This window comes from Mobula birostris, chromosome 7 (assembly GCF_030028105.1).
Source record: "Mobula birostris isolate sMobBir1 chromosome 7, sMobBir1.hap1, whole genome shotgun sequence".
NCBI classification, from domain to species: Eukaryota; Metazoa; Chordata; class Chondrichthyes; order Myliobatiformes; family Myliobatidae; genus Mobula; species Mobula birostris.
Genome location: NC_092376.1, coordinates 4,435,755 through 4,460,550, shown reverse-complemented (window position 1 = coordinate 4,460,550; position 24,796 = coordinate 4,435,755). Strand labels below are relative to the sequence as shown.

At 50.9% G+C, this 24,796-nt stretch overlaps 1 protein-coding gene across 2 annotated transcripts; it reads right to left on the bottom strand.

Moving 5' to 3' along the window:
• Positions 1-138: 138 nt before the first annotated feature.
• On the bottom strand, positions 139-23,948 carry LOC140199966 (secreted frizzled-related protein 2-like). Of its 2 annotated transcripts, none has more exons than XM_072262497.1 (4): positions 23,884-23,948; positions 12,488-13,329; positions 7,734-7,814; positions 139-2,210 (listed from the first exon to the last, which is right to left on the bottom strand). In XM_072262497.1, exons 2-4 carry the CDS (start codon positions 13,011-13,013, stop codon positions 1,897-1,899), a joined length of 921 nt encoding a protein of 306 aa, XP_072118598.1. In that variant the 5' UTR covers positions 13,014-13,329; positions 23,884-23,948; the 3' UTR covers positions 139-1,896. The 2 variants fall into 2 exon arrangements, with proteins under 2 accessions (XP_072118598.1, XP_072118597.1); XM_072262496.1 differs by lacking the exon at positions 23,884-23,948 and adding an exon at positions 21,162-21,377.
• Positions 23,949-24,796: the final 848 nt, after the last annotated feature.

The window sequence follows — 24,796 nt, the reverse complement described above, 5'->3', positions numbered from 1 at the left end:
ACTGCGGTGCGATTGTAACGCCCAAATACTAATACTGGAGATGGCCTGGTAAATGTCCCATATTCTATGTCGCATATCACAATGTCTTTACCAACCGTACTGCATAACATACAACAGGCTACGAAAAGAGAGTTTATTTTTGGATAAATTTACAATTTGCTGATTCGTGGTACACGTCACAATGCAACAGGAATCTACGGCTATTTTTTTATATTTCGCTGGTACAGTCTAATTTACAAAGACTTATTTGGATACCACAGGAGCTTCCGGTGAGAATGATTCACCCTGGTTTTATTCTCCCATCACTGTAAACCTCAGATCAGACGCTTGCGAGCCATACGTTCAGGCACTGTGGGTACAGACAGTCTCGGAGATCTCAGCAATGAGGGTTAACACCTGTCCCTAGACTATGAGAAGAAAGAATACCCTGCCACAACAGAGGTCTTGTCAACACCCCTCCTAGGACAGCGTCACTCTTTACCTGTGCTGCTAACTACATACATTTTGAATTATATTTTATTATTGATGGAAATATTTTGTTTTACGTGTTGCGGGTGATAAATGTTTTGTGGGTGCACCATGGTCTGGAGGAATGTGTTTCGTTTGGTTCTACATACGTACAGTCAGATGACAACAAAGCTGAACTTGATCTTGCGGGGGTTACAGACGGGATTCCCAGCGGATACGTCCGCAAAGTTAGGGCAGAGCAAGGGTTTCACGACACCAGCTCTCAGAGGAGTGTACGGTCACTGACAACATTGGTTAAGTGTTGAAATGCAAAAAAACCCCAAGCTGGACAGTATCTCCAAGTGGTCACCAGGGGAGGGTCACACCGTGGGAAGGGTGGTACTGAGGGAGGGTCACACTGTGGGAGGGGTGGTACTGGGAGGGTCACACTGTGGGAGGGGTGGTACTGGGAGGGTCACACTGTGGGAGGGGTGGTACTGAGGGAGAGTCACACTGTGGGAGGAGTGGTACTGAGGGAGGGTCACACTGTTGGGGGGTGGTACCGAGGGAGGGTCACACTGTGGGACGGGTGGTACTGAGGGAGGGTCACACTGTGGGAGGGGTGGTACTGGGAGGGTCACACTGTGGGAGGGGTGGTACTGAGGGAGAGTCACACTGTGGGAGGAGTGGTACTGAGGGAGGGTCACACTGTTGGGGGGTGGTACCGAGGGAGGGTCACATTGTGGGAGGGGTGGTACTGAGAGAGGGTCACACTGTGGGAGGGTTGGTACTGAGGGAGGGTCACACTGTGGGAGGGGTGGTACTGAGGGAGGGTCACACTGTGGGAGGGGTGGTACTGGGAGGGTCACACTGTGGGGAGGGGTGGTACTGAGGGAGGGTCACACTGTGGGAGGGGTGGTACTGGGAGGGTCACACTGTGGGAGGGGTGGTACTGAGGGAGGGTCACACTGTGGGGGGGGTGATACTGAGGGAGGGTCACTCTGTGGGAGGGGTGGTACTGAGGGAGGGTCACACTGTGGGGAGGGGTGGTACTGAGGGAGGGTCACTCTGTGGGAGGGTCACACTGTGGGAGGGGTGGTACTGAGGGAGGGTCACACTGTGGGAGGGGTGGTACTGAGGGAGGGTCACACTGTGGGAGGGGTGATACTGAGGGAGGGTCACTCTGTGGGAGGGGTGGTACTGAGGGAGGGTCACACTGTGGGAGGGGCGGTACTGAAGGAGGGTCACTCTGTGGGAGGGGTGGTACTGAGGGAGGGTCACACTGTGGGAAGGGTACAGGTTTGGATGTTCTGGACTGGGCCGGAGTTGTTGGGGATGGAACTCTCGGTGTATTTGATGGAGGTAAGGGGAGGCTGGGTTGGCGGTTCAGAGTGTGAACTCTCAAAGCCATGGCTGACTGATAACAGACGCATACAGGGGTTTCCTTCCTTAGTTCCTGTCGCCCGGGTAGCAGCGGACTTTCTTGAAGCCCCTCGCCATCCTCCGCAGGTCCCGCTTGCTGCCCTGCCAGTGCCGGACCAGAGTGACCATCCGCCTGCCCTCCCCCTGCATCTGCCCCATCACCAGGTAGGAAGCGGTGCGATCCCGCAGGACGTCACAGGTACAAGCCGAGCCCCCCGCCAGCCACAGCTCCTCGCTCAGATCCATGGACTCGGGAGCCACCAGCGCTCTGCTCCGGGGCTCCAGGACAATCCTGGCGTCTCCATTGAGGTAGATGATGTCCTTGACTTTCACCTTCAGCACTGGGATGGGTCACAGGGTTGACCGGGAGGGGAAAGGAAGGGAGAAACAGAGCAAAGGTCAGTTAAACGTTTCCCTCTCCCCTGCGCCTCTGAATTTACTTCAGGAGTAGAAAGGATGAACAGCTTCAAGTTCCTGGGTCCAACATATCGATGTAATTACAAAGAAGGCACTACAACTATACTTCATTAGGAGTTTGTGATGATTTGATGTCACCAAAGACACTCATAAATTTCTGTAGCTGTACTGTGCAGAGCATTCTAAGCGGTTGTGTTACCGTCTGGTGCTGGGAGTGGGATGGGGGCGTGGAAAAAGCTGCAGGAAGTTGTAAACTTGGACAACTCCATCGTGGGTACCGGCCTCCCTAGAATTGAGGAGATCTCCCAAAGGCGATGCCTCAGAAAGGCAGCATCCGTCACTACAGACCCCCATCACCCAGGACGTGCCCTCTTTTCATTCCTACCGTCAGGGAGGAGGTACGGGAGCCTGAAGACACACACCCACTGTTTTAGAAACCGCCATCAGATTTCTGAACAGACCGTGAACCCATCAACACTACCTCACTAATTTTTTAGTCTTTGCACAACTTACTTGTTTTTTCCTTACATTTTTATTGTAACTTACTGTAATTTCATGTATTACACTGCACTGCTGTCGCAAAAGAACAAATTTCTCAGGACCACACATAAAAGTTGCTGGTAAATGCAGCAGGCCAGGCAGCATCTGTAGGAAGAGGTGCAGTTGACGTTTCAGGCCGAGACCCTTCGTCAGGACTAACTGGAGGAAGAGTGAGTAAGGGAAAGTTGGAGGGGGAGGGGGAGATCCAAAATGATAGGAGAAGACAGGAGGGGGAGGGATGGAGCCAAGAGCTGGACAGGTGATAGGCAAAAGGGATATGAGAGGATCATGGGACAGGAGGTCCGGGAAGAAAGACAAGGGGGGGGGGACCCAGAGGATGAGCAAGAGGTATGTGCAGAGAGACAGAGGGAGAAAAAGGAGAGTGAGAGAAAGAATGTGTGCATAAAAATAAGTAACAGATGGAGTACGAGGGGGAGGTGGGGCCTTAGCGGAAGTTAGAGAAGTCGATGTTCATGCCATCAGGTTGGAGGCTACCCAGACGGAATATAAGGTGTTGTTCCTTCAGCCTGAGTTCACCAGCAACTTTGGTGTGTGGTGCTGTAAAATAAAGAAAAAAATTAATTACCAGAGTACATACATGTCACCACATACAACCCTGAGATTCTTTTCAACAAATAGTGATTGTAACAGAATCAATGAACAAAAAACCGTGCAAGTGCAGATCTAAGTAAATAGCGATAAATGTTGAGGGCATGAAATAACAGGATAAAAAGTCCTTAAAGTGAGATCATTGGCTGTGGTAACATCTCAATAGACGAGTGTAATTATCCTCTTTTGCTGAAGAGCCTGATGGTTGAGGGGTAGTAACTGTTCTTGAACCTGATGGTGCGAGTCCTGAGGCTCCTGTACCTTCTACGTGATGGCAGCAGCCAGCAGAGAGCATGGCCTGGGTGGTGAGGATCTCTGATGATGGATGCTGCTTTCCTATGATAGCGTTTCATGTAGATGTGCTCAATGGTTGGGAGGGCTTTACCCATGACGGACTGGGCCAAATCTTGTGAAACACTGCAGAAGTGGCTGAAAATCCAAAAGCAACACACAAAATGCAGGAGGAACTCAGCAGGTCAGGCAGCATCTATGGAGAAGGATCTTGATTAGTTAGGGAAATAGGCAAATGGATTTCAATTACTGATAAGTGTGAGGTCAGGCAGTTGGGAAAGTCAAGCCAGCATGGGACATCATACCTCTGGTAGGGCACTAGAGGTGTGTAATGGAATAGAGGCACTGGGGGGTACAAATGCGGAGTTTGTTGAAAGGGGCATCCACAAGGTTTTCAGCTTGTTGGCCTTCATCTGCCGGGACATTGGGTATAAGAGTTGGGAGATTATGTTACAGTGTATCAGTCATCTGTAGGAAGCACAGAGTACTATGCATAGCTTTGGTCACCATGTTATACAAAAGTCATGGTTAAACTGAAAAAAATGGGGAAAATATTTATTGATTTATTGAGATACAGCGTGGAACAGGCCTCCTCCGGCTTTTCCTGCCACACTCTCCAGCAACCCCCAATTTAACCCTCGCCTAATCACAAGACAGTTCACAATGACCAATTTACCTCGCACCGGAATGCCTTTGGACTGTGGGAGAAACCCAGAGTGCCCAGAGGAAACCCACGTGGTCATGGGGAGGACGTACAAACCCCTCACAGACAGCAACAGGAATCGAACCCGGGTCACTGGTACTGTAAAACGTTGTGCTAACCACTGCTCTACCGTGCGATGGGAATTGAACCCGGGTCACTGGTACTGTAACGTGTTGTGCTGACCACTGCAGTGCTGTGCGATGGGAATTGAACCCGGGTCACTGGTACTGTAACGTGTTGTGCTGACCACTGCAGTACTGTGCGATGGGAATTGAACCCGGGTCACTGGTACTGTAACGTGTTGTGCTGATCACTACACTACCGTGCGATGGGAATTGAACCCGGGTCACTGGTACTGTAACGTGTTGTGCTGACCACTGCAGTACTGTGCGATGGGAATTGAACCCGGGTCACTGGTACTGTAACGTGTTGTGCTGACCACTGCAGTACTGTGCGATGGGAATTGAACCCGGGTCACTGGTACTGTAACGTGTTGTGCTGACCACTGCAGTGCTGTGCGATGGGAACTGAACCCGGGTCACTGGTACTGTAACGTGTTGTGCTGACCACTGCAGTGCTGTGCGATGGGAATTGAACCCGGGTCACTGGTACTGTAACGTGTTGTGCTGACCACTGCAGTGCTGTGCGATGGGAATTGAACCCGGGTCACTGGTACTGTAACGTGTTGTGCTGACCACTGCAGTACTGTGCGATGGGAATTGAACCCGGGTCACTGGTACTGTAACGTGTTGTGCTGACCACTACACTACTGTGCGATGGGAATTGAACCCGGGTCACTGGTACTGTAACGTGTTGTGCTGACCACTGCAGTACTGTGCGATGGGAATTGAACCCGGGTCACTGGTACTGTAACGTGTTGTGCTGACCACTGCAGTACTGTGCGATGGGAATTGAACCCGGGTCACTGGTACTGTAACGTGTTGTGCTGACCACTGCAGTACTGTGCGATGGGAATTGAACCCGGGTCACTGGTACTGTAACGTGTTGTGCTGACCACTGCAGTACTGTGCGATGGGAATTGAACCCGGGTCACTGGTACTGTAACGTGTTGTGCTGACCACTGCAGTGCTGTGCGCCCAAGGACGTTGCCAGGACTCGAGGGCCTGAATGATAGGGACAGGCTGGAGAGGCAGGGTTGTCATTCCTCGGAGCGTAGGAGAATGAGGGGTGATCTTGTGGAAGTGGTTTAATTGTGACAGGCATAGATAAGGTGGATGGTAACAGTCTTTTCCCCAGGGGAGGGGGGTCTAAAACCAGAGGGCAGAGGGGAAAGATTTGAAAGGGGCAAGCTTTTCCACATGGAGTGTGGTGGGTGTGTGGAACGAGCTGCCCGATGTGGGTATGATTACACCATTTTATAAACACTTGGACAGGTACATTGATAGGAAAGGGCAGGGGTTCCCAGTCTGGAGTTCACAGACCCGTCGGTTAATGACATTTGTCTGTGACATACGAAGATTGGGAACCCCTGGTTCAGGGGGATGTGGGCCCAATGCAGGGGCGAGCTCAAGAAGGCACAAAGGCAGGGATGGATGAGATGGACAGGAGGGCCTGTTTCTCTGTTCACTAACTATGATCCATTCTATACGAAACGCTTGTTACTCTCCTGTCCTCCACCCATCCACTGGGGTGGCGGGGGGGAGCAATTTCCGGCAGTTATTTAACCCACTGACCTGCAGGTCTTTGGGATACGGGAGGGAACTGGTGCACTGGAGCGAACCCACATGGTCACAGAGCAAACGTGCAGACTCCACACAGACAGTACTGGAGGGCCGGATCGAGCCTGGGTCTCTGGAGACGTGAGGCTGCAGGATTATGTCACCAATGTATTGCCCCGAGGACCTGAACTCTAAGGTCCGGAGTTCCTCCTGTTAACCCCCCACTGCTTCCTCGTGGAAGCCACTCACAGTGCTGCAAGTTGAAAGCAGATTTATTATCAAAGCATCTCTATGTCACCATCGACTCCCCTCGCAGGCATTCACACTAGGACAAACAAATACAGTGGGAAACTATTCACTAACAACCAACGCGCAAAAGAAGAAAAAAAAATGTGTAAATGTGAAATAAAAATCTGAAAAAACAAACAAATAAACCATAGCCAGATAGATAATTAAATAAAAACTCAGATCGCGAGCTGTACAGTCCTTGAAAGTGAATCCATGGGTTGTGGAATCAGTTCAGTGTTCGAGTGAGTGAAGTTATCCACACGGATCCACCTGGATTATCCACCTGGTGGTGTGGGACCTGATGGTTGAGGGGCAATAACTGTTCCTGAACCTGGTGGTGTGGGACCTGATGGTTGAGGGGTAAGAACTGTTCCTGAACCTGGTGGTGTGGGACCTGATGGTTGAGGGGCAATAACTGTTCCTGAACCTGGTGGTGTGGGACCTGATGGTTGAGGGGCAATAACTGTTCCTGAACCTGGCGGTGTGGGACCTGATGGTTGAGGGGTAATAACTGTTCCTGAACTTGGCGGTGTGGGACCTGATGGTTGAGGGGTAATAACTGTTCCTGAACCTGGTGGTGTGGGACCTGATGGTTGAGGGGTAAGAACTGTTCCTGAAGCTGGTGGTGTGGGACCTGATGGTTGAGGGGTAATAACTGTTCCTGAACCTGGTGGTGTGGGACCTGATGGTTGAGGGGTAATAACTGTTACTGAACCTGGTGGTGTGGGACCTGATGGTTGAGGGGTAATAACTGTTCCTGAACCTGGTGGTGTGGGACCTGATGGTTGAGGGGTAATAACTGTCCCTGAACCTGGTGGTGTGGGACCTGATGGTTGAGGAGCAATAACTGTTGCTGAACCTGGTGGTGTGGGTCCTGGGGCTCCTGTACCTCCTGCCCAATGGCAGCAGTGAGAAGAGAGCATGGCCTGGATCCATACTTGATGATGGATGCCGTTTTCTTGTTGAGTGCTCCATGTAGATGTGCTCAATGGAGGGGAGGTTTTACCTGTGATGGACTAGCCTGCCTATCATCTATTTGATATAAGCAACACACATCAAAGTTGCTGGTGAACGCAGCAGGCCAGGCAGCATCTCTAGGAAGAGGTACAGTCGACGTTTCAGGCCGAGACCCTTCGTCAGGACTAACTGAAGGAAGAGTAACTTTGATGTGTGTTGCTTGAATTTCCAGCATCTGCAGAATTCCTGTTGTTTGCATCTATCTGATATATCTCCTTAGAAACCACGCTGATTTAACTTCATAAAGTTTAGCTTACATTGGTAGCTTTCCACAGCAGTTCCCACATGGAAATCCCCAACAATACGTTTCTGAATCTTACCAAAGTCAGTTTTGCAGTAATTCGCTAGAATGTCTCCCTCGACCTCTCCCTCTGATTTACAGGGATCGCAGATCTTTGATTCTGAAATGTAAAAGATTACCAACAATGTAATCAATTAGGAATCACCCAAGTCCACAGTCATTTAAAAATCCTGTCTGTGTGGTCAAACAGCAAGGAATCTTTGGCAACATGGAGCAGCACAGTACAGTACAGGCCCTTCGGCCCACAATGTTGTGCTGACCCATTAGCCTACTCTAAGATCAACCTAACCCTTCTCTCCCACATAACCCTCCATTTTTCTTTCATCCACGAGCCTATCTAAGAGTTTCTTAAATGTTCCTAATGTCCCTCGGCCACCAGCCCTGACAGTCTATTCTATGCACCCACCACTTTCTGCGCAAAAAAAAACTACCTCTGACATCCTCCTGATACTTTCTTCCAATCACCTTAAAATTATGCATCCTCAGATTAGCTATTTTTGCCCTGGAAAAAAATTTCTGGCTGTCCTCTTAATCCATGTCTTTTATCATCTTGTACAGCTCTATCAAGTCACTTCTCATCCTCCTTCACTCCAGAGAGAAAAGCCCCCACTTGTACAACCTCTCCTCGTAGGACACACTCTCCAATTCAGGCAGCATCCTGGCAAATCTCCTCTGCACCCTCTCTAAAGCTTCCACATCCTTCCTATAATGAGGCAATCAGAACCGAACACAGTTCTCCATGTGTGGTTTAACCAGAGTTTCATGGTACATTATGGGTCACGTGGCTGTAATTCAGCAGCAAAGCTGATTAGGCAGAAAGGGCCCGTACTGTGCTGTAATTCAAAATAACAAATAAATAAATATTATCCCTCTCAACCACATTCTCCCTGTAATCTTTGACACCCTGACTAATCAAGAATCTATCAACCTTCACTTTAAATGTGCCCAATGACTTGGTCTCCACTGCCTTCTCTGGTAAAGAAATCCACAGATACATCACCCTCTGGCTAAACAAATTCCTCCTCGTCTCTGTTCTAACTGGACACCCCTCTAGTCTGAGGTTGTGCCCTCTGTTCCTAGACTCCCCGACTATAGGAAACATCTTCTCCATATCCACTCTGTCTTGGCCTTTCACTGGTCACCCTACCGAAGGAAGGAGGAGGAGGATAGTGGGCTAGGGCAGCGGTCCCCAACCTCCGGGCCACAGACCGGTACCGGGCCGCAAAGCATGTGCTACCGGGCCGCGAGGAAACGATATGAGTCAGCTGCACCTTTCCTCATTCCCTGTCACGCACTGTTGAACTTGAACATAGGGTTGCCAACTGTCCCGTATTAGCCCGGACATCCCGTATATTGGGCTAAATTGGTTTGTCCCATATTTCCCCCGCTAAGGTAGAGCGTTCCTGTGAAACCTTTCGGGCCAAAATGGCGTGAAGCGAAGTAGCAATTACCATTAATTTATATGGGAAAAATTTTTGAGCGTTCCCAGACCCAAACAATAACCTAACAAATCATACCAAATAACACATAAAACTGAAAATAACACTAACATATAGTAAAAGCGGGAATGGTATGATAAATACACAGCCTATATAAAGTAGAAATAATGTATGTACAGTATAGTCAGGAAGATGAAGGCAAAACCGATTTGTGGGGGAAAAAATCGGCAGGTACGTGTATGCGCACACAGGTGCCCGCGCAAGGCTTCATGGTCATGGTAGTCTTTCCTGGGGTAAAGTGTCCCGGGATTTGACTGCTACTTTTGTCCCTTATTTGGGAGTGAGAACGTTGGCAACCCTAACTGTAAAAGACATGTTGAGGTGAGTTCAACCCTACTTGAACAACACCACCCCCCACACCCCCCCGCCCCGGTCAGTCGGTCCGCAAGAATATTGTCAATATTAAACCGGTCCGCGGTGCAAAAAAGGTCGGGGACCCCTGGCCTAGGGGAACACCAACACCCGCAGGTTCCCCTCCCAGCCCCTAATTTGATTTTATTTAGAGTGTGGAACAGGCACCCCCCCCCCCCAACTCCCGGCCCACCAAGCCCAGCCACCGAGCAACCCATTGATTTAACCCCAACCTAACCACAGGGCAATTTACAATAACCAATTAACCCACTAAATGGTCGGTCCTTGGAATGTGGAGCACCCAGAGGGACCCACGCACACATACCAACTCCTTACAGACCATGTTGGGATTGAACTCTGAACTCTGGCACCCCGAGCTGTGATAGCGTTGTGCTAACCACTATGCTACTGAGGTGAAACATCAGTGGGCCTCATTCCTGGAGCCCTGTCCCCAGGGCCTCACCCCCACCTTCCTGAGGACAGTTAGGGATGTGTTGTAAATGCCGGCGCCCTCATTCCCCACCCCACCGACCCACTGACAGCCTGGGTCACGTACGTGGTGTCGCACTGGGTCACAGGGACATCTCTGAGACTCTGTGCTTTGCACCTCGGTCCCAGAGGAAAGCTGTTTCATTTGACTGTACTCGTGGTTACGGTTAAAATTGAATTTAAACTACAGAGAAGCTGTGTGGGGCCATTCCAGGCAACAACCACAAGTTTCCTTCTCTGAAGGGCTCCTGGGGATTTTACAAAAATTTGGCAGCTCAGAGCACAGTTTTATTGAGACTGTATTTTTAGCTTTTTTTAAAAATCCTAAATTCACTTGGGTTTTCGGAATTGATTTTTCATCCTCTGGCTTTCTTGCCCTGTAATCTAAGCCCTGCCTTTTGCCAGCAGCTAAACGGAGCCTCAGCGACTGGCGTCGCTGGAATTTGAAGGAATGCTGTGTTTCAGTCTCAGGGTGTCCCTGAAGGGTTTCACCGCCAATTAGTGGCGCTGTGCAATGTCATCATTTGCGGATTGTGTTCAGCTGCAGTGCAAATTTGCTCACAGCACTGCCCAGAGCCCTGTCTAGCTACTTGTTTTTCAGGATTCAAAGATTAGCTTTACTTGTCACATGCACATCGAAGCATAGAGTGAAACGACCAACACAGTCCCAACGTGCTGAGGGCAGCCCTGAAGTGCTGCCATGCTTCCACGTAACAAGTCTACAGCTCGCTAACCCTAACCAGTGCAGCTTTCGAGCGTGGGAGGAGACCAGATCACCCGGAGGAGATCCACCTGGTCACGGGGAGAATGTGCAGATCCTCCCAGGCTGCCGTAGCAATCGAACGCCCAATCTTACAGCTGGTGCTGTGACAGCGTTATGCTAACCGCGACACTACCGTGTCTCCCCTGAGCAGCTCGGGCCGGGACCCAACGTGCTATCCTATCCTATCCTAGTCGGGCCTCCAGGAGTGGAGACCAGCCGAATCCTCCGTTAAACTCACAAATGGAACCCAACTTTCCACTACTCTTGTGCAGAATAATCGGACAGCTCAACCACCAATCCAGCAATCAGAGGCAAGCTAGCAGATTTGATGGATTAGTCTCCCAATGCAACAGCTTCAAAAAAAATATTTGAGGCAGATACATCAAGGACAATTAAGAAACTCTTAGATAGGCCAATGAATGATAGGAACATGGAGGGCTATGATGGAGGAAAGGGTTAGGGTGAGCTGAGAGAGGGTTAAAAGGTCGGCACAACATTGTGGGCCGAAGGGCCTGTACTGTGCTGGACTGTTCTCTGTTCAGTGTTCTGTATACCTTCTGAACAACACACAGAAATACTGGAGGAACTCCGCAGGTCAGGCAGCATCTACGGAGGGGAATAAACAGTTGAAGTTTCGGGCTGACACCCTTCATCAGGACTGGAAAGAAAGCGGTCAGGGGCCAGAATGAAAGGATGGAGAAGGGGAGAACTAGCTGCTGAGTGATGGGTGAATGCAGGCGAGGAGGAAATGTGGGCGAGGGAGGGAGAGAGTGGGAGCAATGTAAGAAGCTGGGAGGTGATTGGTGGAAGAGGTAAAGGGCTGAAGAAGAAGGAATCTGCTAGGAGAAGAGAGTGGCCCGTGGGAGAACAGGAAGATGGAGGGGAAGCAGAGGGAGGTGATATGGTCAATGGGCAAGGTCGTGAGTGCGGGGGAGGGGAGGGGAGGGGAAAGGGGTACTGGGCCCAGAAGGATAAGGGAAAGAAAATGTGGGGTTGGCAGGGGGGGACTAGGGGCACACACAAAATGCTGGAGGAACTGTGCAGATCAGGCAGCAACTATTATGGAAGGGAGTTAAACAGTCAGCATTTTGGGCTGAGACCCTTCATCAGGACTGGAAGAAGGCGGCGAGGGAGTTAGGATATAAAATTTAAACCTGAACAGAAACTAGAAACTAGAATTTCAGGGAATAAGTGACGGTTGGGAGAGAGAGAGAGATACAGCTGGTGTTTTGGCTCCGTGGGGTTGCCGAGTGGAAGTACAGAGAAATTTACAAAGGTGTTGCCGGGGCTTGAGGACCTGAGTTTCGGGGAAAGGTTGAAAAGTTTAGGACGTTATTCTCCGGAGCACAGGAGAATGAGACGAGATTTGATAGAGGTATACAAAATTATGAGGGGTGTGGATAGGGTAAATTTCAGTGAAAGGTGAAATGCTTCAGGGGGACATGAGGGCGAACTTCATCACTCAAAGTTGTGAGTGTGGATCGAGTTGCCAGCACAAGTGTTGGATTTAATCGAAATTTGGATAAGTAGCTGTATGGGGCGGGGGGGCGGGTAAGCAGGGCTCTGGTCTGGGTGTGGTGGATGAAAAGACACAGAATAACAGTTAGCACAGACTAGACGGACCAAAGGGCCTGATCTGTGCTCTATGACTCTAAGTAACATCAGCCTGACCTTCCTGCTGGACGCTTTCCTCCTCCGAGTCGGCGGACGGGATGCAGAGATCGTTACCCACCGGGAAGCGGTGACAGTCCAGCATCTCAGGCCAGGGGAAGCCGAACGCCAACATGACGGGGGCACAGCTGTCCCTCACATCGCGGCAGAGCGAGTGACACGGCCGGACGGCCTCCTGGAGCTCGCTGAGGCACACCGGGGCGAAGAGCGAGCAGAGGAACTTGCGGGTGTCCGGGTGGCAGTGCTTGCTGAGGAGGGGCACCCAGGAGGCGGCCTGCTGCACCACCTCCTTCATGGTGTCGTGCCCCAGGAGGTTGGGGAGCCTCATCTCGCTGTATCCCACGCCGTGGCACAGCGTCATGGTATGCGGGATGGGCTTACAATTGCTCTTGCCCGGGACTGAGAATCCGAGGGGGAAGCCTGGCAGCTCGGCGGCAGCGGCTAGGCCTGAGCAGAAGGCCAGGAGGAGACACGCCAGGGCCCTTGCTCCCACCCAACTCCAGAGAGAGCAAGCCTGCCAAGACATGGCCAATCCTTGCCTTCCTGCTTGGACAACCCTGACGACAAGGACAGGAAAGCTGGTTGACGCTGGAGTTTGAGACGATTCGTTGAGCCAAAGGTGGCCTCTGGCTAGAAAATAACTTGTTGCCACAGTCAAAACCTTCGAATCAGGTCTCCCCGTATCTCCAACAAGGTTAAAGGTCAACGTCCAGCCCAAAGGTCTGGTTCTTCAGGGATTCCGTCTGGTAGGAGAAAGCCTAGGATACTTATTCCACAAATATCCGTTGATTGTCTTCAGTGGTGGATTCACAGCCAGGAATGAAGGTTACTCTGAATTCAGCCTACGAGTGAAAAGAGAGGAAAGAGTGATTGTCTCTGCCCACCTGTCACTCAGTCACGAAATTCATAGAACATAGAACACCACAGGACAGTACACCCTTCTGCCCACCAGTTTGTGCCAACTCTTTAGCCTACTCAAACCCTTCCCTCCCAAAATGACTTCCATTTTTCTATCATCCTATTTAAGAATCTCTTAAATGTCCCTAATGTATCTGCCTCTACCACTACCCCTGGCAGTGTGTTCCACAGACTCACCACTCTCCGTGCAAAAAAACCCTACCTCTGACATCCACCCCGCCTCCCCTAACTTTCCTCCAAACACTTTAAAATTACACACATAAAATGGTGGAGGAACTCAGCAGGTCGGGCAGTATCAATGGAAATGAATAAATTGTCAACATTTTGGGCTAAGACTCTGAATTTTACCTCAACATTTCTAAACATGAGAAGGTCTGCAGATGCTGGAAGTTCAAAGCAACACATGCAAAATGCTTTATGCCTCCTCTTGTTAGCCATTTCCATCCTGGGAAAATGTCTCTGCCTGTCCTCTCGATCTACACCTCTTATCACCTTGTACACCTCGATCAAATCTCCTCTCATCCTTCCTCCAGTCCACAGAGAAAAGCCCTAGTCCACTCAACGTATCTACATAAGACCTGCTCTTTAATCCAGGCAGCATCCTGGTGAATCTCCTCTGCACCCTCTCTAAAGCTTCCACATCCTTCCTGTAATGAGGTGACCAGAACTGAACACAGTATTCTAAGTGTGGTCTAACCAGGGTTTTATAGAGCTGCAACATTACCGCGTGGTTCTTGAACTCAATGCCCCAAATAATGAAGACCAGCACACCGTGCACATTCTCCACCCCCATCAACTTGCTCAGTGAGGGATCTGTGGACGTGGACCCCAAGATCCCACTGTTCCTCCACACTGCTGAGAGTCCTGTATTCCGCCTTCAAATTCACCTTCCAAAGTGAATCACTTCACACCTTTCTTGGTTGCTATCCATCTGGAACTTCGCGGCATTGCTCTGAGCCAGTGAGCTCCCTCCACACTGTCCCATCACACACTCCCGGGGTCAGACACAGAGTGAAGCTCCCTCCACACCGTCCCATCACACACTCCCGGGGTCAGACACAGAGTGAAGCTCCCTCCACACCGTCCCATCACACACTCCCAGGGTCAGACACAGGGTGAAACTCCCTCTACACTGTCCCATCACACACTCCCAGGGTCAGACACTGAGTGAAGCTCCCTCCACACTGTCCCATCACACACTCCCGGGGTCAGACACAGAGTGAATCTCCCTCCTCACCATCCCATCACACACTCCCAGGGTCAGACACTGAGTGAAGCTCCCTCCACACTGTCCCATCACACACTCCTGGGGTCAGACACAGAGTGAATCTCCCTCCACACCATCCCATCACACACTCCCAGGGTCAGACACTGAGTGAAGCTCCCTCCACACTGTCCCATCACACACTCCCGGGGTCAGACACAGAGTGAAGCTTCCTCCACACCGTCCCATCACACACTCCCAGGGTCAGACACTGAGTGAAGCTCCCTCCACACTGTCCCATCACACACTCCTGGGGTCAGACACAGAGTGAATCTCCCTCCACACCATCCCATCACACACTCCCAGGGTCAGACACTGAGTGAAGCTCCCTCCACACTGTCCCATCACACACTCCTGGGGTCAGACACAGAGTGAATCTCCCTCCATACCATCCCATCACACACTCCTGGGGTCAGACACTGAGTGAAGCTCCATCTACACCCTCCCATCACACACTCCCGGGGTCAGACACAGAGTGAAGCTCCCTCCTCACCCTCCCATCACACATTCCCAGGGTCAGACACAGAGTGAAGCTCCGTCCCGGAGTCAGACAGAGGGTGAAGCTCCCTCCACACTGTCCCATCACACACTCCCAGGGTCAGACGCAGAGTGAAACTCCCTCCTCACCGTCCCATCACACACTCCCGGGGTCAGACACAGAGGGAATCTCCCTCCTCACCATCCCATCACACACTTCCAGGGTCAGACACAGAGTGAAGCTCCCTCCACACCATCCCATCACACAGTCCCAGGGTCAGACACAGAGTGAAGCTCCCTCCACACCGTCCCATCACACACTCCTGGGGTCAGACACAGAGTGAAGCTCCCTTTGCACTGTCCCACACACACTCCCGGGGTCAGACACAGAGTGAAGCTCCCACCACATCGTCCCATCACACACTCCCGGGGTCAGACACAGAGTGAATCTCCCTCCACACCATCCCATCACACACTCCTGGGGTCAGACACTGAGTGAAGCTCCATCTACACCCTCCCATCACACACTCCCGGGGTCAGACACAAAGTGAAGCTCCCTCCACACTGTCCCATCACACACTCCCAGGGTCAGACGCAGAGTGAAACTCCCTCCTCACCGTCCCATCACACACTCCCGGGGTCAGACACAAATAAATCTCGCTCAACACTGTCCCTTTAAACAGATTGGATCAGGGACACCATGAGTAAGAAAGAAAGCCGAGCGATAGAGCAAGTCCTTCACTATCTGGGATAATCTCTCTTCTCATTCCCACAACAGGGAGGAGGTGCAGGAGCCTGAAGAAACACATTCTATATTTTAGAAACAGTTTCGTCCCCTCTGACAGTGGATTTCATAACAGACAATGAAATCTGCCTTAATACCAATTTCACATTATTTATTCATTTAATTCTAACTATCAAAGATTTTGATGTCCGGAAATCTTCGACATATTTCATAATATATATCAGTGATAATAAGCTGATTCTGATTCTGAGTCTGATGGAGGGTGGAGGGAGATAGACAGAGACAGGAGACAGAGGGAGATGGACTGAGACGGGAGACAGAGAGAGATAGACTGAGACAGGAGACAGAGAGAGATAGACTGACAGGAGACAGAGGGAGATGGACTGAGACAGGAGACAGAGGGAGATAGATTGAGACAGGAGACAGAGAGAGAAGGACTGAGACACATGACAGAGAGAGATAGACTGAGACAGGAGACAGGGAGAGATGGACTGAGGCAGGAGACAGAGAGAGATAGACTGAGACAGGAGACAGACAGAGATAGACTGAGACAGGAGACAGAGGAGGGAGATAGACTGAGACAGGAGACAGAGGGAGATGGACTGAGACAGGAGGCAGAGAGAGATGGACAGACGGAGACAGAGAGAGATAAACTGAGACAGGAGACAGAGGCAGATAGACTTAAACAGGAGACAGAGGAGGGATATAGACTGAGACTCTAGACAGAGGGAGATAGACTGAGACAGGAGACAGAGGAAGGAGATAGACTGAGACAGGAGACAGAGGGAGATAGACTGAGACAGAGGAGGGAGATAGACTGAGACAAGAGACAGAGGGAGATGGACTGAGACAGGAGACAGATGGACTGAAACAGGAGACAGAGGAGGGAGATAGACTGAGACAGGAAACAGAGAGAGAGATAGACTGAGACAGGAGTCAGAGGAAGATAGACTGAGACAGGAGACAGAGGGAGATAGACTGAGACAGGAGACAGAGGGAGATGGACTGAGACAGGAGACAGAGGGAGATGGGGAGATGGACTGAGACAGGACACAGAGAGAGATGGACTGAGACAGGAGACAGAGAGAGATGGACTGAGACAGGACACAGAGAGAGATGGACTGAGACAGGAGACAGAGAGAAATGAACTGAGACAGGAGACAGAGGGAGATGGACTGAGACAGGAGACGGAGAGATAGACTGAGACAGGAGACAGAGGCAGATAGACTTAAACAGGAAACAGAGGAGGGAGATAGACTGAGACAGGAGACAGAGGGAGATGGACTGAGACAGGAGGCAGAGGGAGATGGACTGAGACAGGAGACAGAGGGAGATGGACTGAGACAGAAGACAGAGAGAGATGGACTGAGACAGGAGACAGAGGGAGATGGACTGAGAGAGAGAGAGATGGAATGAGACAGAAGACAGAGGGAGATAGACTGAGACAGGAGACAGAGGGAGATGGACTGAGACAGGAGACAGAGGAGGGAGATAGACTGAGACAGGAGACAGAGGGAGAGAGACTGAGACAGGAGACAGGAGGGAGATAGACTGAGACAGGAAACAGAGGGAGATGGACTGAGACAGGAGACAGAGGGAGATGGACTGAGACAGGAGACAGGGAGAGATGGACTGAGACAGAAGACAGAGGGAGATGGACTGAGACAGGAGACAGAGGAGGGAGATAGACTGAGACTCTAGACAGAGGGAGATAGACTGAGACAGGAGGGAAAGGGAGATCGTCTGAGACAGGAGACAGAGAGAGATGGACTGAGACAGGAGACAGAGAGAGATAGACTGAGACAGGAGACAGAGGGAGATGGACTGAGACAGGAGACAGAGGGAGATGGACTGAGACAGGAGACAGAGGGAGATGGACTGAGACAGGAGACAGAGAGAGATGGACTGAGACAGGAGACAGAGGGAGATGGACTGAGACAGGAGACAGAGAGAGATGGACTGAGACAGGAGACAGAGGGAGATGGACTGAGACAGGAGACAGAGGGAGATGGACTGAGACAGGAGACAGAGGGAGATGGACTGAGACAGGAGACTGAGGGAGATGGACTGAGACAGGAGACAGAGAGAGATGGATTGAGACAGAAGACAGAGGGAGATGGACTGAGACAGGAGACAGAGGAGGGAGATGGACTGAGACAGGAGACAGAGAGAGATGGACTGAGACAGGAGACAGAGGGAGATAGACTGAGACAGGAGACAGAGGGAGATAGACTGAGACAGGAGACAGAGGAGGGAGATAGACTGAGACAGGAGACAGAGTGAGATAGACTGAGACAGGAGACAGAGGGAGATGGACTGAGACAGGAGACAGAGGGGGGAGATAGACTGAGACAGGAGACAGAGAGAGATAGACTGAGACAGGAGACAGAGTAGGGACATAGACTGAGACAGGAGACAGAGGGAGATAGACTGAGACAGAAGACAGAGAGAGATGGACTGAGACAGGAGACAGAGAGAGATGGACTGAGACAGGAGACAGAGGGAGATGGACTGAGACAGGAGACAGAGGAGGGAGATGGACTGAGACAGGAGACAGAGAGAGATGGACTGAGACAGGAGACAGAGGGAGATAGACTGAGACAGGAGACAGAGGGAGATAGACTGAGACAGGAGACAGAGGAGGGAGATAGACTGAGACAGGAGACAGAGTGAGATAGACTGAGACAGGAGACAGAGGGAGATGGACTGAGACAGGAGACAGAGGGAGATGGACTGAGACAGGAGACAGAGGGGGGAGATAGACTGAGACAGGAGACAGAGTAGGGACATAGACTGAGACAGGAGACAGAGGGAGATAGACTGAGACAGAAGACAGAGAGAGATGGACTGAGACAGGAGACAGAGAGAGATGGACTGAGACAGGAGACAGAGGGAGATGGACTGAGACAGGAGACAGAGGAGGGAGATAGACTGAGACAGGAGTCAGAGGGAGATAGACTGAGACAGGAGACAGAGGGAGATAGACTGAGACAGGAGACAGAGGGAGATGGGGAGATGGACTGAGACAGGAGAAAGAGAGAGATGAACTGAGACAGGAGACAGAGAGAGATGGACTGAGACAGGAGACAGAGAGAGATAGACTGAGTCAGGAGACAGAGGGAGATAGATTGAGACAGGAGACAGAGAGAGATGGACTGAGACAGGAGACAGAGGGAGATGGACTGAGACAGGAGACAGAGAGAGATGGACTGAGACAGGAGACAGAGGAGGGAGATAGACTGAGACAGGAGACAGAGAGAGATGGACTGAGACAGGAGACAGAGGGAGATAGACTGAGACAGGAGACAGAGAGAAATAGACTGAGACAGGAGACAGAGAGAGATAGACTGTGACAGGAGACAGAGGAGGGAGATAGACTGAGACAGGAGACAGAGGGAGATGGACTGAGACAGGAGAAAGAGTAGAGATGGACTGAGACAGGAGGCAGAGGGAGATGGACTGAGACAGGAGACAGAGGGAGATGGACTGAGAGAGAGAGAGATGGACTGAGACAGGAGACAGAGGGAGATGGACTGAGACAGGAGACAGAGGGAGATAGACTGAGACAGGAGACAGAGGAGGGAGATAGACTGAGACAGGAGACAGAGGGAGAGAGACTGAGACAGGAGACAGAGGGAGATGGACTGAGACAGGAGGCAGAGAGAGATGGACAGACAGGAGACAGAGAGAGATAGACTGAGACAGGAGACAGAGGCAGATAGACTTAAACAGGAGACAGAGGAGGGATATAGACTGAGACTCTAGACAGAGGGAGATAGACTGAGACAGGAGACAGAGGAAGGAGATAGACTGAGACAGGAGACAGAGAGAGAGATAGACTGAGACAGGAGTCAGAGGGAGATAGACTGAGACAGGAGACAGAGAGAAATGGACTGAGACAGGAGACAGAAGGCGATGGACTGAGACAGGAGACAGAAGGAGATGGACTGAGACAGGAGACAGAGGGAGATGGACTGAGACAGGAGACAGAGAGAGATAGACTGAGACAGGAGTCAGAGGGAGATAGACTGAGACAGGAGACAGAGGGAGATAGACTGAGACAGGAGACAGAGGGAGATGGACTGAGACAGGAGAAAGAGGGAGATGGACTGAGACAGGAGACAGAGGGAGATGGACTGAGACAGGAGACAGAGAGAGATAGACTGAGACAGGAGACAGAGGGAGATGGATTGAGACAGGAGACAGATGGACTGAGACAGGAGACAGAGAGAGAGATAGACTGAGACAGGAGTCAGAGGGAGATAGACTGAGACAGGAGACAGAGAGAAATGGACTGAGACAGGAGACAGAAGGCGATGGACTGAGACAGGAGACAGAAGGAGATGGACTGAGACAGGAGACAGAGGGAGATGGACTGAGACAGGAGACAGAGAGAGATAGACTGAGACAGGAGACAGAGGGAGATAGACTGAGACAGGAGACAGAGGGAGATAGACTGAGACAGGAGACAGAGGGAGATGGACTGATACAGGAGAAAGAGGGAGATGGACTGAGACAGGAAACAGAGAGAGATACACTGAGACAGGAGACAGACTGAGCATGTACGGAGAAAATATGTTGGAGAGACTAGAGATGGACAAAGGGAGGGAAAAGAGAGAGGGGAAGAGAGGGAGAGGGTTAGAGAGAAGGAGGGGGAAGAATGAGAGAGAGTGGTAGATGGAGGAGGGGAGAGAGAGGGGAAGAAAGAGAATGAATGGTTGGAGGGGAGAGAAGGGAGAGAGGGGGGAGAGTGAGGATGCAAAGGGGGTGAAAGAGGATGATGCACAGTTGGAGAGACGGTGAAGAGATGGAGAGAGAAAGATGGGGAGAAAGAGAGGGGAAGGGACAACAAGGAGTAAATAGTTTTAGGCAAAGATAGATAGAGAGAAAGACAGAGAAATAGTGTATAAGAGAGAGAGAGTGAGACAGACAAAAGGAGACAGGAGTGAGAGTGAGGAAGACAGATAGGCAGATAGACAATGGTAAGAGAAAGATTGAGGGGGGAGAATGAGACAGACAGGAAGAGAGAGAGGTCGAGATGAATAGGGAGACCAAAACAGAGAAAGAGTGAAAGAGAGAGCATGAGAGAGAGGGAAAGAGGGAGAGAAACAGACAGACAGAGAGGGGGAGAGGGAGAAGGAAAGAGAGAGAAAAAGAGATAGAGAAAGAGGGAAAGATTGAGAGAAAGATTGAAAGAGAGAGAGAGAGAGAGAGAGAGAGAGAGTGAGTGAGTGTTGGAATGACCAGCGTGGTACAACCTGCCCATTCACCTCCTTTCACTGTCGGATTCCTGTTTTCCGGTGCAGCCCACCCGTCTCTCCCCTCTTTTCCCTCTCAATCCCTTCGAGTTTCCAGTCTCTCCTGCTTCCTGCTGTCTGCGATGAAGCCCGGACGCTGTGTGAGGGAGACACAGAGGCAGGTTCCCCAGCAGTTTTGTGTTCTGCGAGGGAGAGCTGGTAGCTGTGAGAAGTTAAAATTGGCATGTAATAAATCTCCCACTAGGGCCTCTCATTGTCCCCGCCCATCACTGCCAGTCCACACTTCTCTTCAGCTCCCTGATGTTGTTTGTGTCTCATGGGGGGTGTAGCAGACTTCTGCAAACTTGCCTTGAAGGGCTGGTTTAAATTTATGAACAGCGATGTGTACGAATGAACCACGCTGGGGAGGGAAGGGGGCAGGGACTGTGGCCAAGTGTTGGCGGGGGGGGGGAGTCGGAGTCAGATATAGGTCCGTTATCACTGACGTGGTGTGAAATTTGTTGTTTTGAGGCAACAGCACATTTAAAAATTACTATAAGTTACAATAAAAAATAAGTATGTAATGCAAAAAGGAACCAAAGAATCGGGAGGGGGGGGGGCGGGGGAGGCCACAGTCGCATAGCGGTTAGCGTGATACTATTTCAGCTTGGGGCTTCACTAACCTTCACATCCAGCACAATTTCCTGTAACTTCCACCACCAGGCACATCTTTCCCTCTCCCCCACTTTCTGCTTTCCGCAGGGATCGCTCTCTACGTGACTCCCTTGTCCATTCATCCCTCCCCGCTGCCCTCCCTCCTGGCTCTTACCCTTGCAAGCGGAACAAGTGCTTCACCTGCCCCTGCACCTCCTCCCTCACGACCACTCAGGGCCCTCAACTACACCTCCTCCCTCACTGCCATTCAGGGCCCTCAATTACACCTCCTCCCTCACTGCCATTCAGGGCCCTCAATTACACCTCCTCCCTCACTGCCATTCAGGGCCCTCAACAAGTGAGGCAACACTTCACCTGCGAGCCTGTTGGGGTCGTCTACTGTGTTTGGTGCTCCCGGTGTGGCCTCCTGTACTGTATATCGGTGAGAACTGACGTAGACTGGGAGACCGCTTTGCCAAGCACCTACAGTCCGTCTGCCAGAAAAAGCAGGATCTCCCAGTGGCCACGCATTTTAGTTCCACTTCCCATTCCCATTCCATTAGGTCTACCCACGGCCTCCTTCACTGCCGGGATGAGGCTGGAGGGACAACACCTTATATTGCATCTGGGCAGCCTCCAACCTGATGGCATGAACATCGATTTTCTGAACTTCCAGGAACTGCCCCCACTTCACCATTCCTCATTCCCATTTCCCTCTCTCTCATCTTATCTCCTAACCTGCCCATCACCTCCCTCTGGTGCCCCTCTCCCTTCCCTTTCTCCCATGGCCTTCTGTCCTCTCCTATCAGATCCCCCCTTCTCCGGCCCTTTACCAATTGACTCTCTTTCCTAGTTTCACCCTGTGTTTCTTCCTCCCCTCCCCCCATCTTCTATCTCTGACTCAGCTTTCTTTCTCCAGTCCTGATGACGGGTCTCGGCCCGAAACGTCGACTGTACTCTTTTCCATCGATGCTGCCTGGCCTGCTGGGTTCCTCCAGCACTGTGTGTGTCGAGTTGGAAGGTGATGGGTGAAATCAGGTTGGTGTGGGGTGGGGATGAAGTAAGAAGCTGGGAGGTGATAGGTGGAAAAGGCAAAGGGCTGGAGAAGGAGGAATCTGCTGGGAGGGGAGAGTGGACCGTGGGAGAAAGGGAAGGAGGAGGGGCACCAGAGGGAGGTGATAGGCAGGTGAAAAGAGGTAAAAGGCCAGAGTGGGAGATTGAAGAAGGGAAGGGGGGTGGAATTACTGGAAGCTAGAGAAATCGATGTTCATGCCATCAGGTTGGAGGCTACCCAGGCAGGATGTGAGGTGCTGTTCCTCCACCCTGAGAGTGGCCTCATAGTGGCAGGAGAGGAGGCCGTGGACGGACATGTTGGAATGGGAGTGGGGATTGGAATTGAACTGATTAGCTACCGGGAAATCCTGCTTTGTGCAGATAGGCAAAGGCACATGACAGTTTCAGTGATACATTTTCAGCAACCCACCCTGGGAGGGAGAGTGTGGGTGGGGGGAAGGAGCACGCACTCCACTTTTAGAGATGAACTCAATCTTTGCCCAGTGGGCTGGTACATGGCAAGTGACCACAGGGGAGACACAGGAACAGGCCTTTCAACCCACCAAGATGGCATCGACCATTTCAGAGTCAGAATCGGGTTTATTATCACTGATGTGACATTTGTTGTTTTGTGCCATGTGTAGAACTACAATAAATCACAAAAATAACACAGAACTTAGAACAGTACAGGCCCTTTGGCCCACAATGTTGTGCTGACCCTTCAACCCACTCCAAGACCAATCCAACCCTTCCCTCCCTCATAACCCTCCATTTTCCTATCATCCATCTGTCTATTAAATATCTCTATTGTATCTGCTTCTACCACCACCCCAGGCAGGGCGTTCCTGACACCTGCCACCCTCTGTGTAAACAAAAAACCTACCTCTGACATCCCCCTACACTTTCCTCCAATCGCCTTAAAATTCTGCCCCCTGGTATTAACCCTTTGCACACTGGGAAGGAATGGTGAGATGGTATTGCTGGGTTCTTGGACCGTTCAGAAATCGAATGACAGATGGGAAGAAGCTGTTCCCGAATCATCCCGTACCTCCTCGCTGATGATCGCAATGGGAATAGGACACGTCCTGGATGGTGAGGGTCCTTAATGGTGGATACCGCCTTCTCGAGGCATCTTGAAGATGACGTCAGTGGTGGGGAGGTTAGTACATGATGATGGAGCTGGCTGAGCTTACAACTTTCTGCATCTTTTCCTGATCCTGTGTAGTGGTCCCTCTACACCAGACGGTGATGTAACCAGTCAGAATGCTCTCCACAGTACATCTGTAGAAATTTGCCAGTGTCTCCTCAAACTCCTAACAAAGTACCTTCCTCATGGTTGTATCAAAGTGTTGGACCCAGAATAGATCCTCCGAGATGCTGATATCCAGGAACTTGACACTAATCGGGAAACTCAAAGTTCATTATCCAAGTACACCCTATACAGCCCTGAGATTCATTTTCTTGCAGGCATACTCAATAATTCCCTAACAGCATAATAACCATAACAGGATCAATGAAACATCACATCAACTTGGATGTTCAACCGGAGTGCAAAAGACAATAAACTCTGCAAATGCAAACAAAAAGCACTGATGATAATAAATACGTAAATCAGCAATACACATCGAGAACATGAGATGGAGTCCTTGAAAGTGAGCCCATTGGTTGTGGGTACACTTCAATGATGGGGCGATTGAAGCTGAATGAAGTTATCCCCTTTGGTTCAGGAGCCTTATGTTTTAAGGGTAATAACTGTTCCTGAACCTGGTGGTGTGGGACCTGATGGCTGAGGGGTAATAACTGTTCCTGAACCTGGTGATGTGGGACCTGATGGTTGAGTGGTAATAACTGTTCTGAACCTGGTGGTGTGGGACCTGATGGTTGAGGGGCAATAACTGTTCCTGAACCTGGTGGTGTGGGACCTGATGGTTGAGTGGTAATAACTGTTCCTGAACCTGGTG

What these genes read in the sequence shown, in the direction of transcription:
- LOC140199966 (XM_072262497.1), bottom strand. Translation starts at nt 13,013, where the DNA reads ATGTCTTGGCAGGCTTGCTCTCTCTGGAGTTGGGTGGGAGCAAGGGCC. An exon ending in GGAAAGCGTCCAGCAGGAAG is followed by an intron (nt 7,815 to 12,487) that starts GTCAGGCTGATG and finishes TTTACATTTCAG; the next exon opens with AATCAAAGATCTGCGATCCC. An exon ending in TTACTGCAAAACTGACTTTG is followed by an intron (nt 2,211 to 7,733) that starts GTAAGATTCAGA and finishes GACCCATCCCAG; the next exon opens with TGCTGAAGGTGAAAGTCAAG.